The 15,129-nt window shown below is 46.4% G+C and overlaps 1 protein-coding gene across 2 annotated transcripts in view; it reads right to left on the minus strand.

Annotated features, from left to right (window-relative positions):
- igf2r (insulin-like growth factor 2 receptor) overlaps positions 1-15,129 on the minus strand; it is a 33,945-nt gene that overhangs the window by 3,879 nt on the left and 14,937 nt on the right. For both annotated transcript variants that reach the window (XM_031800489.1, XM_020454704.2), the window contains 27 exons: positions 15,018-15,119; positions 14,741-14,915; positions 14,399-14,572; positions 13,096-13,245; positions 12,609-12,784; positions 10,526-10,613; positions 10,196-10,405; positions 9,946-10,076; positions 9,738-9,841; positions 9,479-9,609; positions 9,093-9,289; positions 8,856-8,982; positions 8,535-8,666; positions 7,988-8,250; positions 7,123-7,338; positions 6,829-6,978; positions 6,476-6,634; positions 6,146-6,347; positions 5,759-5,911; positions 5,413-5,647; positions 5,141-5,277; positions 4,527-4,644; positions 3,953-4,099; positions 3,211-3,395; positions 2,781-2,967; positions 2,408-2,551; positions 2,206-2,275 (listed from right to left, as the gene is read on the minus strand). In XM_031800489.1, coding sequence (XP_031656349.1) covers positions 2,206-2,275; positions 2,408-2,551; positions 2,781-2,967; positions 3,211-3,395; positions 3,953-4,099; positions 4,527-4,644; positions 5,141-5,277; positions 5,413-5,647; positions 5,759-5,911; positions 6,146-6,347; positions 6,476-6,634; positions 6,829-6,978; positions 7,123-7,338; positions 7,988-8,250; positions 8,535-8,666; positions 8,856-8,982; positions 9,093-9,289; positions 9,479-9,609; positions 9,738-9,841; positions 9,946-10,076; positions 10,196-10,405; positions 10,526-10,613; positions 12,609-12,784; positions 13,096-13,245; positions 14,399-14,572; positions 14,741-14,915; positions 15,018-15,119 — 4,263 coding nt within the window. The remainder of the gene's footprint in view (positions 1-2,205; positions 2,276-2,407; positions 2,552-2,780; positions 2,968-3,210; positions 3,396-3,952; positions 4,100-4,526; positions 4,645-5,140; positions 5,278-5,412; positions 5,648-5,758; positions 5,912-6,145; positions 6,348-6,475; positions 6,635-6,828; positions 6,979-7,122; positions 7,339-7,987; positions 8,251-8,534; positions 8,667-8,855; positions 8,983-9,092; positions 9,290-9,478; positions 9,610-9,737; positions 9,842-9,945; positions 10,077-10,195; positions 10,406-10,525; positions 10,614-12,608; positions 12,785-13,095; positions 13,246-14,398; positions 14,573-14,740; positions 14,916-15,017; positions 15,120-15,129) is intronic.

The following is a 15,129-nucleotide window of genomic DNA, read 5'->3' on the forward strand; positions in this document are numbered from 1 at the left end:
TGTCTCAGGATGGTACGTTGGTGGTTGAAGATATCCCTCTAGTGGTGTGGGGGCTGTGCTTTGGCAAAGTGGGTGGGGTTATATCCTTCCTGTTTGGCCCTGTCCGGGGGTATCATCGGATGGGGCCACAGTGTCTCCTGACCCATCCTGTCTCAGCCTCCAGTATTTATGCTGCAGTAGTTTGTGTCGGGGGGCTAGGGTCAGTTTGTTATATCTGGAGTATTTCTCCAGTCTTATCCGGTGTCCTGTGTGAATTTAAGTTTTTTTTCTCTCTCTCTCTGAGGACCTGAGCCCTAGGACCATGCCCCAGGACTACCTGGCATGATGACTACTTGCTGTCCCCAGTCCACCTGGCCCTGCTGCTGCTGCAGTTTCAACTGTTCTGCCTGCAGCTATGGAACCCTGTTCACCGGACGTGCTACCTGTCCCAGACCTGCCGTTTTCAACTCTCTAGAAACAGCAGGAGCGGTTTAGATACTCTCAATGATCGGCTATGAAAAGCCTACTGACATTTACTCCTGAGGTGTTGACCTGTTGCACCCTCGACAACTACTGTGATTATTATTATTTGACCATGCTGGTCATTTATAATCTCCACCCGGCACAGCCAGAAGAGGACTGGCCACCCCTCATAGGAAGAAACCAGGCTGTTTTGACCTTTCTAGGGAGTTTTTACTAGCCACCGTGCTTCTACACCTGCATTGCTTGCTGTTTGGGGTTTTAGGATGGGTTTCTGTACAGCACTGACATATCAGCTGATGTAAGAAGGGCTATATAAATACATTTGATTTGATTTGATCAGATTATCAAGAACTTCAAGGAGAGTGGTTCAAATTTTGTGACGAAGGCTTCAGCGCTCCTAAGAGTGTCAAGCAAGCGCCAGGACCGTCTCCTAAAGTTGATTCAGCTGCGGGATGGGGGCACCACCAGTACAGAGCTTGCTCAGGAATGACAGCAGGCAGGCTGCACAGTGAGGCAAAGACATTTGGAGGATGGCCTGGTGTCCAGAAGGGCAGCAAAGAAGCCAGTTCTCTCCAGGAAAAACATCAGGGAATGACTGATATTCTGCAAAAGGTACAGGGATTGGCCTGCTGAGGACTGGGGTAAAGTCATTTTCTCTGATGAATCCCCTTTCCGATTGTTTGGGGCATCTGGAAACAAGCTTGTCCGGAGAAGACAAGGTGAGCGCTACCATCAGTCCTGTGTCATGCCAACAGTAAAGCATCCTGAGACCATTCATGTGTGGGGTTGCTTCTCAGCCAAGGGAGTGTGCGCACTCACAATTTTGTCTAAGAACACAGCCATGAATAAAGAATGGTACCAACAGAGCAACTTCCAACCATCCAGGAACAGGTTGGTGACGAACAATGCCCTTTCCATCATGATGGAGCACCTCGCCATAAAGCAGAAGTGATAACTAAGTGGCTCGCGGAACAAAACATTGATATTTTGGGTCCATGGCCAGGAAACTCCCTAGACCTTAATTCCATTGAGAACTTTTGGTCAATCCTCAAGAGGTGTGTGGACAAACAAAACCTCACAAATTCTGACAAACTCCAAGCATTGATTATGCAAGAATGGGCTGCCATCAGTGGCCCATAAGTTAATTGACAGCATGCCAGGGCAGATTGCAGAGGTCTTGAAAAAGAAGGGTCAACACTGAAAATATTGACTCTTTGCATCAACTTCATGTAATTGTCAATAAAAGCCTTTGACACTTATGAAATGCTTGTAATTATATGTCAGTTTTTTTCCATAGTAACATCGGACAAAAATATCTAAAGACACTGAAGCAGCAAACTTCGTGGAAATTAATATGTGTGTCATTCTCAAAACTTTTGGCCACAACTGTACATTGACATAGAATCAATGGCTGTGAAAAAATAAACACTGAATTGAAAGAGAAACTATAGCATACTGTGAGTTAACATAGGAGCTACTCCGGATGTGTAACGTTTGCAGAGCATGCGCCGGCTTATCAAGAGACTCGTACTGCTCTAACTTATGCTTCGGTTCCATTTTCAAGATTTCAAAGTGCAGCTCACGCCTGAGAACAATAGGATAAAGTGGCTCATGCTAGCTTCCAGTGCCCCCCCCCCACCCTAGTGTAGCTCCCATAGGCCATACAACAGGATTCTACATCTATGGAAGTACATAGCTATGTTGGTTTGATTGGTGTACTATAGTATTTATTAACATGCATACCTTTGAGTATTTATAAGAGACAGGATTTCCTCTCCTACAACATCCAGTGATTTTCTGCATCACCAGCTCCCTGGAAACAGGACATTTGAGATTTAGGAAAAGATTATAGAGGAGCTTTTTCTATATTTTGTTTTCAAACATATAGATTTTGTAATAACAGTACAAAGCTGTGGGGAGGAAAAGAATGGTAGGTATCTCTTACCTCCGCTCTCGTTTGTGCAGTAGCAGAACCAGCAGACAGATGGCCACCACAACCAATAGCATGCTCAGGACCGCCCGTCTCCTTCCAGACAAGCCTGTACTGTCCTGCCCTCCATCGTCAGTAGTCTTCTTGGACACGGAGGTTCTGTATGGCACACCAGACAAAATGTCACACCTCTTTACTTTATACAGCATCTTTCATTCAAATTCCAATTCAATGAATGGAAGAAAGAGCTTTAAAGTGTAAGATGAAAATCGTAGCATTTTTATAGGACAACTTTAGGTAGTACTTCCTCTGTTTCAAAGCCCTTTCTCCTGTATCGAGACAACTGAACACTACCCTGATGTCCGTGTGTAAAGAGTTGTCGACTCACACTAGACCACAAACAGTGGCGGTGTGCCAGGTAAAGAGGTACTGGCATCCATCCGTCTCCAACAGGAACTCTGGGATGCCCTCTCCTGCTGAGGGGTTACAGTGGAACAAGATGGCCGACGACACCATCGTGGACTTGTCCCGCCCACACACAGACTCAGATGGGACCAGCACATCCAGGTTACCATCTGAGTAGAGAGAGAGAGTCCATCTGTCAATCACAAGCAGCTTAATGGAGTGAGCTTGTTGCATTACTTGATTGCCAAGTACTGTATCTTGTGAGTGATGTTGAAATCCATTTAAATCTTTAATAAACGCAAGGTGAGACACTGAGGACAATCAAAACTATTCCCCAAACCCACTCACACTGTATTACCCAAAAGCCCAGACCACTTTGGAGTAAACCTGTGTCTGGCACGTATGTCTTTTACCTTTGATGTAGTACTTGGCCTTGCTGGAGAAGCCGATCTTCCTCCTGTGGTCTCCATTGATCTTCACCTGGCAAATGTTGGCCCCCAGACACTTGGAGGAGGAGCTGTTGGTGATGCCTGACAGTTGGATGTCATAGATGTACTTGTCCCCGTTGGCACGGATGTCCCCAGAGGCCTGGTAGAGCCTACAGAGTGGACAGGGGGACAAAAAACCTGGTCTGAGTACGTTTATAAAAGGCTTATTTCATCTTTCCTCTAGTACATTGATAAATGTTTTCTTTTTCCTGTTGCAACTGTAGAGAGGTTCAACTGTGTCCGAGGAGGCCCACTGTTGTTGTGATAGGCGTTCATGCAGTTCTGACTATCTGATATAAGAGGCTTTGACCTGTGATCTCACTCTGTCTGGGTTCAGGAAATCCTGATGTGAATCCATTCACAGGCACTCCCGACTTGAGTTTGCATTAATTTAGCAAGTGAGGTCGTTATGTGATACCGATTTGATGCAAAGAAGCTTGTTTTGCAATATATAACCTCAATGACCTGAAGAAAAACAGGTTTTTGGCCCAGCACATGAACTTGACTCATAACAGGTTTCAACATAAGATGTTTTAACTCTGGCTGAATGATGGTTCCTGTATGTCAATATCCTCATTAGTGGATCTGAAGGGTGAATGTGATAATTGGCCTGGATTGCTGTGACAAAGTGAGTTGATTGAACTGTGTTGATGATGAGAGGTTTCACCTGTGGTAGAGGGCCCCCAGGCTGAAGTTGGCCCCTGTATCGGGGACTTTGATGGTTCCATTGACCATCACCACCTCATGTTGTTGAACAGCGCATGCCGCACGCGTCTCCCAGCCCAGCACGAATTCACACGAGGCATCATCCACGCTAGGCACAAAGAGACAGAGACACTGAGAGTGTGTGTGTGTGTGTGTGTGTGTGTACTGTATGTGTGTGGTACAGAGAGAGTTAACAAACATCCTTCAAAGAGTGACAAATTAAACCATGAGAGATGGAAAAGTTTAACTAGAAAATTAAATATGACCTTTAAGTGGTCAATTTTCAACTTGAACATTCAGTAACTTTTCCTAGTGTTATTCAGTTGGATACAGGTTTATTTTGCCCACATGGCTACATCATTTTGCTGGCTGGAGGAAAGTTGGCTTTCCTCTGTAGGAGAGGTAACCTGGTCCCAGATCTGTTTGTGCTGAATAGCCAACAACAATAAAAGTTGGTTATATAAGTCACAAAGAGATCTGGGACAAGGTTACAGGAGAGGAAGCTCTCCCAGGCTAGCTACTCACAGCTCACTCACCTCAGCAGCTTGGGCTGGCCTATATTAGGACCACATGTCAGCTGGACCACTGTCTTGGCCTGGAGGCCGTTCCCACACACAGTGTCTCCCATAGCGTAGCTCACTAGGATCTTCTTATCTGGGAAAAGGAGGGTTGGTTAAAGGGGATAAGTCTACCAGAACTAATATTACTGGGATCCTTAAAGGGGATAAGTCTACCAGGACTAATATTACTGGGTTCCTTAATGGGGATAAGTATCAGGACTAATATTACTGGGTTTCTTAAAGGGGATAAGTCTACCAGGACTGATATTACTGGGTTCCTTAATGGGGATAAGTCTACCAGGACTGATATTACTGGGTTCCTTAAAGGGGATAAGTCTACCTGGACTGATATTACTGGGTTCCTTAAAGGGGATAAGTCTACCTGGACTGATATTACTGGGTTCCTTAATGGGGATAAGTCTACCAGGACTAATATTACTGGGTTTCTTAAAGGGGATAAGTCTACCAGGACTGATATTACTGGGTTCCTAACAAAACACACAAACCTAAGAAGAACGTAAGACATTTCAGTTCATTACACAAACATGCAACTTGAAGTAAGTGTCAGTAAGTAAGTCTGTAAAACCCACCAGAGACTGCCATCTTCTGGGTGTAGACGAGACCCAGGGTCTGGGTCTTCCCATCGCTGGTCTTCCGGCACACCGTGGCGCCCTCGGGGCAGTCTGGCAGGCCCCCATGGATCCCCTGGCACAGGTTGATGTAATACCTGGAGATAGCAAAATGTTTTCTAGTGCCTAACCACTACTGTGCATGTTCAAGCCTCGTCAAGTGGTACAGAGGGAGAGGAAGAAAGGGAGAGGAGGAGAGAGAAAGAGAAGCAGTAGGGAAAAGCTAAACATACGCTGCTTTGTTGTGGCTGAACTTCCACGGCTCGGTGAGAGAGGAGAGGGTGCGCAGGTTGAAGGTCTGGTGCTGGTTCACCAGCTTACACTCCATCTTCTTCGGTGGGCACACAGCCATGGTTTTCCACTGGAAGGTGGCAGCGCAGCCCCCAGTCTCACTCAGCAGCTGTGGGGTGCCATGGCCGGCTGACTGGTCACAGGTGAACAGGATGGACGACTGCCTCTTCCCTGTCACTGAGACACGACACACACATCAGTGTTGAGCACAGCTACGCCCAGAGCCCCTAAGGAGACACACACTCAAAATCGTTTCTTTTTTTACACACATTTCAACACAGTCATTACCGTGAACGCAGAATCCCCATTTCTTGTCCTTGTCAAAGTCACTGGTGGTGGCACACCATAGTCTCCCGTCCACCCTGCCCTCGGTTGTACACACCGTATACGACTTCCTCAGGAAGTTGAAGGGAAAAACGCAAACCTCCTCATTCTCAGTCACTGAAATGGAGAAATGGAAACCATATAAGGCCCAAACGAGCTTCCGTTTGAGATACAGCACAACAACAGGCTGATAAACATCGAAGCATTACAGGCTGCACTCTTATGTGATACCCTATTCCCTATAAGCCACTGCTACACTGGACAAACATTGTGCAATATATGTGGCGTGAAGGTTGTCATTTGACTTGCCCATAGACACCAGGGTGTGGTACTGAGGATAGCCTGTCTAACCTGGAGGGCAGACGTCTCCTCCTCCGTACTGCATGATGACAGCCTGCTCCTCGTGTTTGTAGTCCATAGTCATGGCCTGGCTGATGCCGTAGGAAAACGCTGATCCGCCCGGCGACTGCACACACACTGCACTGTTCTTACAGCTGGGGTCTGCCACCTCCCCACACACATTGATCTTATAGGTCTCTGAGCCGACAGGCACCTGGAAGAGAAAGACAATGGATGAAAAGGCATCATGAAAAAGGAATACTTTCCACGTATAGCTAAGTAGAACAGAATATGTAGATATGTTGAGGGTAAGAGGTCGCATATATAAAAAGGTCTACCCACCTGAATCTCCCCAGAGAGGGGTGAGAGGTCAAAGGTGAACTGCAGCTGAGAGTCTGTCAGGGTGCAGCCTTTGGTCTGTGTGGCGTCAGAACAGACCACGGGAGTGGCCCACTCAAACACATACATACACTTGTGCTTCCTGATCATCTGGGGTGAGCCCTGGGGGGGGGACAGGACAGGACAGGAGAGTGGCTTTAATACCACAAAGACTAAACATGCACAAGCTTTCCAAGACGCCAAACCTGATTTTAGAGGGAAACTATTTCAACACAAGAGTAATCAGTGAGAAAACAAGACAATGAGAGGTCTCTAATATACAGACACGTCATCTGTGCCACTGATGTGGTACCGACCAGCTCCAGGCCCCTCTGGCAGGTGAACATGATGGTGGAGGTGTAGTTCTGGGTGGGGTCAGAGGGGCAGGCGGTGGTGCTGTTGAAGGTGATTGACACCTCATTGGTCACGCTGTTGAACTCCGGACCGGAGGTGATTCGACCAATGTCCTGTTAGCAAGAGAGAGAGACACAGGGAAATGTATAATTGAACATGTTGGTTTGTAAACACAGACGGAATACTATTGATGAGTGTTAATTTCTGCTGTGTGTGTGTGTGTGTGTGCGCGCATGTTTCTGTGTTTGTCGACTCACTATGGGGGGCCCTTGGTCGGGGTCCATGCAGACAGCGGCCCCTGGGGGACAGGTGACCCCAGGGATGGGGTTTAGGGGCTGGCAGATGTTGATGTAGAAGTCAGGGGACTGGTCCTTGTCCACCAGGTCCTCGTTGGTGGCTGTGTAGTAGCCCGTCACGTGGATCAGAGGGGTCAGGTCGATTAGGGTAGAGCCGTTCAGGACTGAACACTTGACCTACGGAACACATCACGATTGTGAGACAGACGAGGGGGCTAGCAAGGACAAAAGGCATACCTCAGGCAGCAAAGTTGAAGTTTAAATATTAAAGTCGCTATTACAAAAATGTACAGATATAATACACCTATCACAGTAAACCAATTCTAATGCAAAATTGACAGCTGTTAAGATTTGTACACCTACTGTACACCACATATGTCAGGTTAAACTCAACATACAAGTAATCTCTAATGGTCTACCATTTAGCAGACTAAACATGATGTATTCACATAGCCTTTTCTCTTCCACCTCATAGTGGTAACTAACAGTAGAGTCATTTACGTAAATAGCACATTAACTACTTTGTTTAGTTAGTCAACACAGACAGTGAGCCTCAGTGATCCGTTACAGTAGATGGGGCCTCTATCTGATGTCTACCACACTGCTACTTTATCAAGCAGCACACTGACTTGTTTGAAATGACTCTACATCAAGGACTCAATCTGTATGGCATGACTGGTAAGCACGGGTGAAGAAATCCCAGCTAGCGTATCAAAAGGCAAATTGCCATAATGGTTACATCTATCCAATTCATTCAGATCTACTAAGTTTAAGGGGTAGGAGGCTACGGGTTGTTTTGGAATTGGGAAGCGCCACTGGTCATTACCTGGTGTTCACACACCAAGGGCGTATGCCAGGAGAAGAAGTGTGTGCACGTGTTCTTGTCCGAGTCCACCAGTACCGGCCCCGTGCTGGCCTCACCGTGGGCCTTGCACACAAAGCTGATGATGCTCTTGTGTGTGAGGGCGGGGTTGGCGGCACACACAGCCCCTCCCTCATAGGTTAGCTCCACCACCTGGTCCAGGTATGACAGCTCCCTGCTGGCCCGCCCGCCACTCAGAGCACTCTTGGGCTCCTTGATACACACACCTGCACACACATCAAAACGACCATAAGTGACCGTCTTCGTTGATACATTTCAAGACAATAGGGACTACATTTTATGCAGAGCCAAAGCCCATTACATAACCCAGCTGCATGAACCACCATCTTCTTGAAAAGTGGGTTTAATCTTTAAACAGCTGTCTTGGGACCCATGTCTGGTCCATGGCTCAGTGACTGTCAAATGATTGCTGTGGGAATCAGGATTTTACCAGTAAGGGGCAGAGATTTCCCAGCCAAACCAGAGCCTGTGAGATATAACATTGTTGTACCGGTGTCTGGTCCACAGCCTGCGTTGGCTATTTCCCTACACACGTTGAGCCGGAACATCTTCCTAGGGTCCAGGTTGTCGTACACAGTGTAGCCTCCCTCCTGGCTTAGTCCGTTCAGGTCAAAGAGGTGGCCTGGGGTCAGGAGGGCAGCACAGTACAGACAGGTGTCAAAACAATAGCACATGGAGAAGTTGCTCACTAACTCTTTGCAGTGGCCTGCCTGACTGCACTGAGATCCTACGTTAATCCCATGTTAATCATACTTAATGCAAATACCTTTTCAGAATGCTAACATGGCCTAGTACAGGCAGTGTGACTAACCGGTGACTGGATTGGTGACTCTGCAGTCTCCATGCTGGGTGCTGTTGAGGGGGCAGGCGGCTGCAGTGAACCACACAAAGGTGTAGACACACTCCTCTATGGCCGTTATCAGTGTAGGCCTCGAGTCCTGGGGCAGGGACGGGAGAAACATGTTCAGTCTACTCAGCTTGTGTTACGTGTGTGTGTGTGTGTGTGTGTGTGTGTGTGTGTCTGTGTGTGATGTCTATGATCCCTTACCACTTTGTCCCGGTCACATTTGAAGCGTACAATGGTACTCTTATTCCTCTGTCCACCGGGACACATCTCTCCGTTGGTGTACTTGAGTACCAGGATGTTCTGGTCCCACTGTGGCGCCGACTCGGCCTCTCCCAGACTCACATAGTGTTCCCCGCTCTTCAGACAGGACGCTGCGTTGGACGGACACTTCCAGGAGCCTACAACATGAGGAGAGGAAAGAAATATGTTTCCCATGGTTCAGAAGGCGAGCATAATTGCACCACATTCAAACTGAAGACTTTACGAGAAGGTTGATGTTTGTTCACACAAATGGGTCAATTAAAGCTACACAGGAACCACCAGTGTCCTTCATATAATGGATGCTGGTGTTGAGGATAGGCACTTACCCCCCTGTTGCACCAGAGACTTGCAGACGTTGATGTAGTAGCGCTCCTGCTTCCCAGTGCTGGGCTCCACCACCCAGTTTCTGGAGTCCAGGGCCAGAGAGGAGAGGTCGTACGAGTTCCCATTAGAATCTCTGTGTGGGGAAAAATACAGAACAGTCAGTCGGAAATAACTGACAAAGGGGGAACTAGTCATTGTCTGGGAGGAAGAGGAGGTTGTGTTGGGAAGAGAGCTCCGAGAATGGAATAGGACTATCCATACTGGTAGGAGCAGCTGGTAGTCTTGACTGGGATACAGGCGAGAGCAGTACGCCAGGTAAACAGGTAGGTGCACTCCGCAGTCTCCTTGATGAACTCTGGCACCCCCTACAGGCAGAAACACCACAACAACCCAGTAACTCCCACATTCACTTTGGGACAAGCATAGATGTCATATTACACGTTTGCTCTGTAGCTTCACTTCGACTCACAGGGTTCATTTTAGGATGACAGGAGAAGTAGATCTCTGTGGATCTCTGGTAGATCTTGTGGCACGTCTCCCCACCAGTGTAGTTGAGGACGATCTGATCTCCAACATAGCTCAGAGTCTGTGAGGCCAACCCTGTGATGAATAATCAACCAGCCGTTTCTCAGAGGTTTTATCAATTACTACCAAAAGAACATCAACGCTTTATAAAGGAGTTGAACCAACTCTAGATATTTCTGGACAGATTTACATACCAGCGATTCTGTGGGTGCTGTCTTTCACCTGACAGGCTGACACCTGGTCACTTCCTGTGTCTTTGTGTGTGCAGATCCCTCTCTTAAGCCCCCCGCAGACAGAGAAGTGGTATTGGTACTGGCCACTCTTCACCATGTAGTCCTTCCCTGACAGGGAGCTCATGTCAAACATGTAGCCACTTCTGGGGTCCTTGACTTTACAGTTTTCACCTGCAGGAGTCAGGGAGAGGAGAGTTACCTTAAGCACGATGATGACACTGGTGGAGAAAAGTACCAGTCTTAGCCAGAGCCAGGACACTAAACATGGCAGCCTCCTCCTCCAAAACCTACCCTGAGCACTGGTGAGAGGACACGCCTCGGAGGTTCTCCAGATGAACACATACTCACAGCCGTCTTGACGGTCAAATACAGGAGAGCCCTGTTGGTAAATGAACCAAACATGAAAAATATACCGTACCAGACAAAAGTTTGGACACACCTACTCATTTAAGGGTTTTTCTTTATTTGTACTATTTTCGACATTGTAGAATAATAGTGAAGACCTCAACACATATGGAATCATGTAGTAACCAACTTTTTTTTAAGAAGGTTTTTTTTGTGTAATTTCTTTCCTTCTTAATGCGTTTGAGCCAATCAGTTGTGTTGTGACAAGGTAGGGGTGGTATACAGAAGATAGCCCTATTTGGAAAAAAGACCACGCCCATATTATGGCAAGAACAGCTCAAATAGGCAAAGAGAAACAGTCCATTACTTTAAGACATGAAGGTCAGTCAATCCAGAACATTTCAAGAACTTTTAAAGTTTCTTCAAGTGCAGTTGCAAAAACCATCAAGCACTATGATGAAACTGGCTCTCATGAGGACCTCCGCAGGAAAGGAAGACCCAGAGTTATCTCTGCTGCAGAGGATAAGTTCATTAGAGTTACCAGCTTCAGAAAATGCAGCCCAAATAAATGCTTCACAGAGTTCAAGTAACAGACATATCTCAACATCAACTGTTCTGAGGGGTCTGCGTGAAATCAGGCCTTTGTGGTCAAATTGCTGCAAAGAAACCACTACTAAAGAACACCAATGAGAATAAGAGACTTACTTGGGCCAAGAAGCACAAGCAATGGACATTAGACCGGTAGAAATCTGTCTTTTGGTCTGATGAGTCCAAATTTGAGAATTTTGGTTCCAACCTCTGTGTCTTTGTGAGACGCAGAGTACTGTAGGTGAATGGATGATCTCCCTACCGTGAAGCATGGAGGAAGTGGTGTGATGGTGCTTTGCTGGTGACACTGTCAGTGATTTATTTATAATTCAAGGCACTTAACCAGCATGGCTACCATAGCATTCTGCAGTGGTACGCCATCCCATCTGCTTTGCGCTAAGTGGGACTATAATTTGCTTTTCACCAGGACAATGACCCAACACACCTTCAGGCTGTGTAAGGGCTATTTGACCAAGGAGAATGATGGAGTGCTGCATCAGACAACCTGGTCTCCACATTCACCAGACCTCAACCCAATTGAGATGGTTTGGGATGAGTTGGACTGCAGAGTGAAGGAAAAGCAGACAACAAGTGCTCAGCATAAAGCCAACAAGTGCTCAGCATAATGGGAACTCCTTCAAGACTGTTGGAAAGCATTCCAGGTGAAGCTGGTTGAGAGAATGCCAAGAGTGTGCAAAGCGGTCATCAAGGCAAATATATTTTGATTTGTTTAACACTTATTTGGTTACTACATGATTCCATGTGTTAATTCATAGTTTATGATTTTTTTTTAATCAATAATGACTAATTATGTATACATTTCAATCAGGATTGACTAATCCGGATACTATTATGTTACAGTATAGATGTATGAATTTTAATCCTAGTACTGAATATAATGTGTGTAATTATAATCAAGAATTAGAACAATGACTGTCTGTTCCTTGGTAGAAACGAATGAATTTATCGTCAGACAGGCTAGAATGCTTATCTACACAGGAAGACCTTGGCTTGGTCATAAATTATCTAAATTGGTGGGAGACGATGTAGGAAAGCTTGAGAACTATACTGCCATTGTACCGGAGTGGAGGAGAGACGGGACAGTTCGAAAACTAATGACGTGATTTTCAGTTTATAACCTGTTGTATCATGTTCAGTACTCTCGAGAATAAACGCTAGTGCTCAATTTTGAGACTGGTCTCCGTCCATTTTAATCCTTAGAAATGGGCTGACTGTATTAATTTAATTGGGTATTAAACAGAGGAATTAAATTCCTATAACAGTGTCCAAACTTTTGACTGGTACTGTAGGGATTAGGAAGGAACATATATGGTAAATGGGATCAGCAACATCGATAAGTAACATTTCAAACAGATTCTTGCCACTCTACAGCCATAACATGGAAGAGCATTCCCATAGAGAGCAAGTGTAGGTCACTCACAGGGTTGTCGTCACACTGGAAGATGATACGTGTGGAGTGGTGGCCTTTGTCACAGCGGTCCCCGTTGAGGTAGACGATGCTGATGGAGCCGTCAGAGGCCACCTGGGGGCTGGACTGGATGTAGCCCAGGTTCACACCTTTACCCTCCAAGGTACCACATGCACCCAGGAGAACATCTGCAGACGGAGGAGGACAGTTAGCAAAGGATGGCATTAACAAGGACAATACCTCACACACGGAGAGACAAACTAATCGACTCCTTCGTGGTACAAACGTATAAAAAGACAAGACACTCATCTGTTCGTATACAGTCTGACTGAAACACTTAAACACGCTTCTATACTGTACACATGCATGTAGTCAAACGCAAAAGCTGAACATCAATTAATACCGATTGACGGATGGAACAGCACCCTTTTTATCCTCGTAAAGGCCAAGCGATGACTCATTGCCTGGCCTTCACATAGGCTAATTGCATGCGACTCACCGGGGCATCCCTGGACTGGGGGCAGAGGTTTACACACGTTGATGAAGAAGCGGCGATTCTTGGCCTGCTCAGACGTGTCGATGGCCACCCAGGGACTGTCGTCACTGTCCCTGCTCAGGTGACTCAGGTCATACACGTTACCGTGGGAATCTGAAAGAGTAGAACAACAATCACTCTGTGAATCCAGGATGAGAAGCTGAACAATATCTTTCAATGAATGTGAAGACCCATTTGTATGACCAGAGTTTTCTAAAGTGAATAAAATGATATGCCACGTTAGAGCCATACTGAAGACATCGATACCGTTTTGAAGAGATTAATACAGGGGTTCTCAAAAATCAAGCGATCCCAACCACGTGAAAGAAATATGTCACTAACAGCCTATGTTAACTTTTTTATTTGGGTAGTCAATTGCTAAAAAATTATAACAGTATTTCTGATTGTCTTCTCACCTCACTATCACATACAGTACATTTAATGTGGGGCTATGACAGTCAATTGCTAATTAGTCTAACATGTCTCTAATGCCGCGTTCAAAACAACTGGGAACTAGGAAATCTCAGACTTCCGAGCATTCAAGACAACTCGTAAAAAACAAGCTCCGGCTGGGAAATATCGTTTTGAACGGTCATCGAACTCGGAATTCCAACTCGGGAACTCGTGCCTTTTTCTAAAGTTCTGACCTGAAGATCACTGATGTCATGATTTGACCTAGATGTCTTGAAAGCACCACTATCTTACCACCACTAATGAGATGGGTGTGCTTGATGCATGTCACGTCAGAGCTTCTCAAAGTCAGGGGGCGTGGTCAACAGTGCGCACCGCATCTCTGCTGTCACATCCAAACTGGATTGATACTTGCTTTTAATGCAGACCTTAGATCTGAATCCAGCTTCAGACAGATATGAGCTGGCAAAGGGTACCATGGGTTTTAACGCTCTGTGGGAGGAGGCACGGTATTATGCCCTTTGAGTCAGGAACCAAAAGTCCTCTGTAGTGACCCGTGAAACCATTGTCTGCAGCAGTCGGTCACATGACACCTTGAGAGGCCCCACTTGACTTTGCGCTTGAATCGGAATAATTAAATCGGTCAAGTTGCGGCCTTTTCCCACCATCTAAGGGCTCTCTATGGTGGAATTGTATATTTTAGATTTCAATACAAAAACAAATCTTAGATTTTGAAGGTTAACCACATTACAATGATTTTGAGATGCATTTTCTTATACAAAATATGTTTTTTGGACCCCACATGGGTTTGCGACCCCTAGTTTGGGAACTGCTGCCTTAACAGTTTTGTTCCTACCAGTGAAACGACAGTCCACAGGGGCAGGGATGCATGCCAGGGCTGTGGAAAACTCAAATAAGACATCGTGTGTGACGAGTGTGGACGAGCTGAGCTCCTCTCGGACCAGTTTCAGAGTGCCAAGGTGGGCGTCCTGGTCACAAACAAAACTAATGGTGAAGGTGTCCCTGGTGCCTGGGGGGGAGAGGGAGGAAACAAGTTAGTGCTCAGACTAAAACATTCATAACCTGACTTTAGTGTCACAACATGCATTTCGTTCAGACTTCCATATTCCAGCAATGCTAATGGAGCCCCCAGGGTTAGCCCTTAGTGAGTGATGATGGTTGGATCCATTGAATGTACCTGTAGGCTTGTTCATGTCTCCTTTGTATGTGAGTGTGAGCAGGCCATCAGTAGAGTACTGTAGAGATCTCTCCACTCCCACAGGACCAACAACCAGGCCATTGTCCAGCTCACACCCAGCTACAGGCTTCCCCTGGTCCTTCCCACACTCTGCCACCTCGCCACAGATATTCACCTGGGGGGCAAGCCCGGAGAAATGGATTGGAAAATGCACATTATTCACAATTTCTGCTATTACCCGAGGCCACAACACAGAGAGTGCTTGACTGTGACTTACCACAAAGGTTTTCCCATTGCCTTCAGCCTTGTAGCCAGTCTTGGAGGCCAGAGGAAGCAGATTGAACTCAAAGCCAGTGTTGGGATCCCTCACAGAGCAGGTCTGCCATACA

The sequence above is a fragment of the Oncorhynchus kisutch genome, linkage group LG21, assembly GCF_002021735.2.
Source record: "Oncorhynchus kisutch isolate 150728-3 linkage group LG21, Okis_V2, whole genome shotgun sequence".
NCBI classification, from domain to species: Eukaryota; Metazoa; Chordata; class Actinopteri; order Salmoniformes; family Salmonidae; genus Oncorhynchus; species Oncorhynchus kisutch.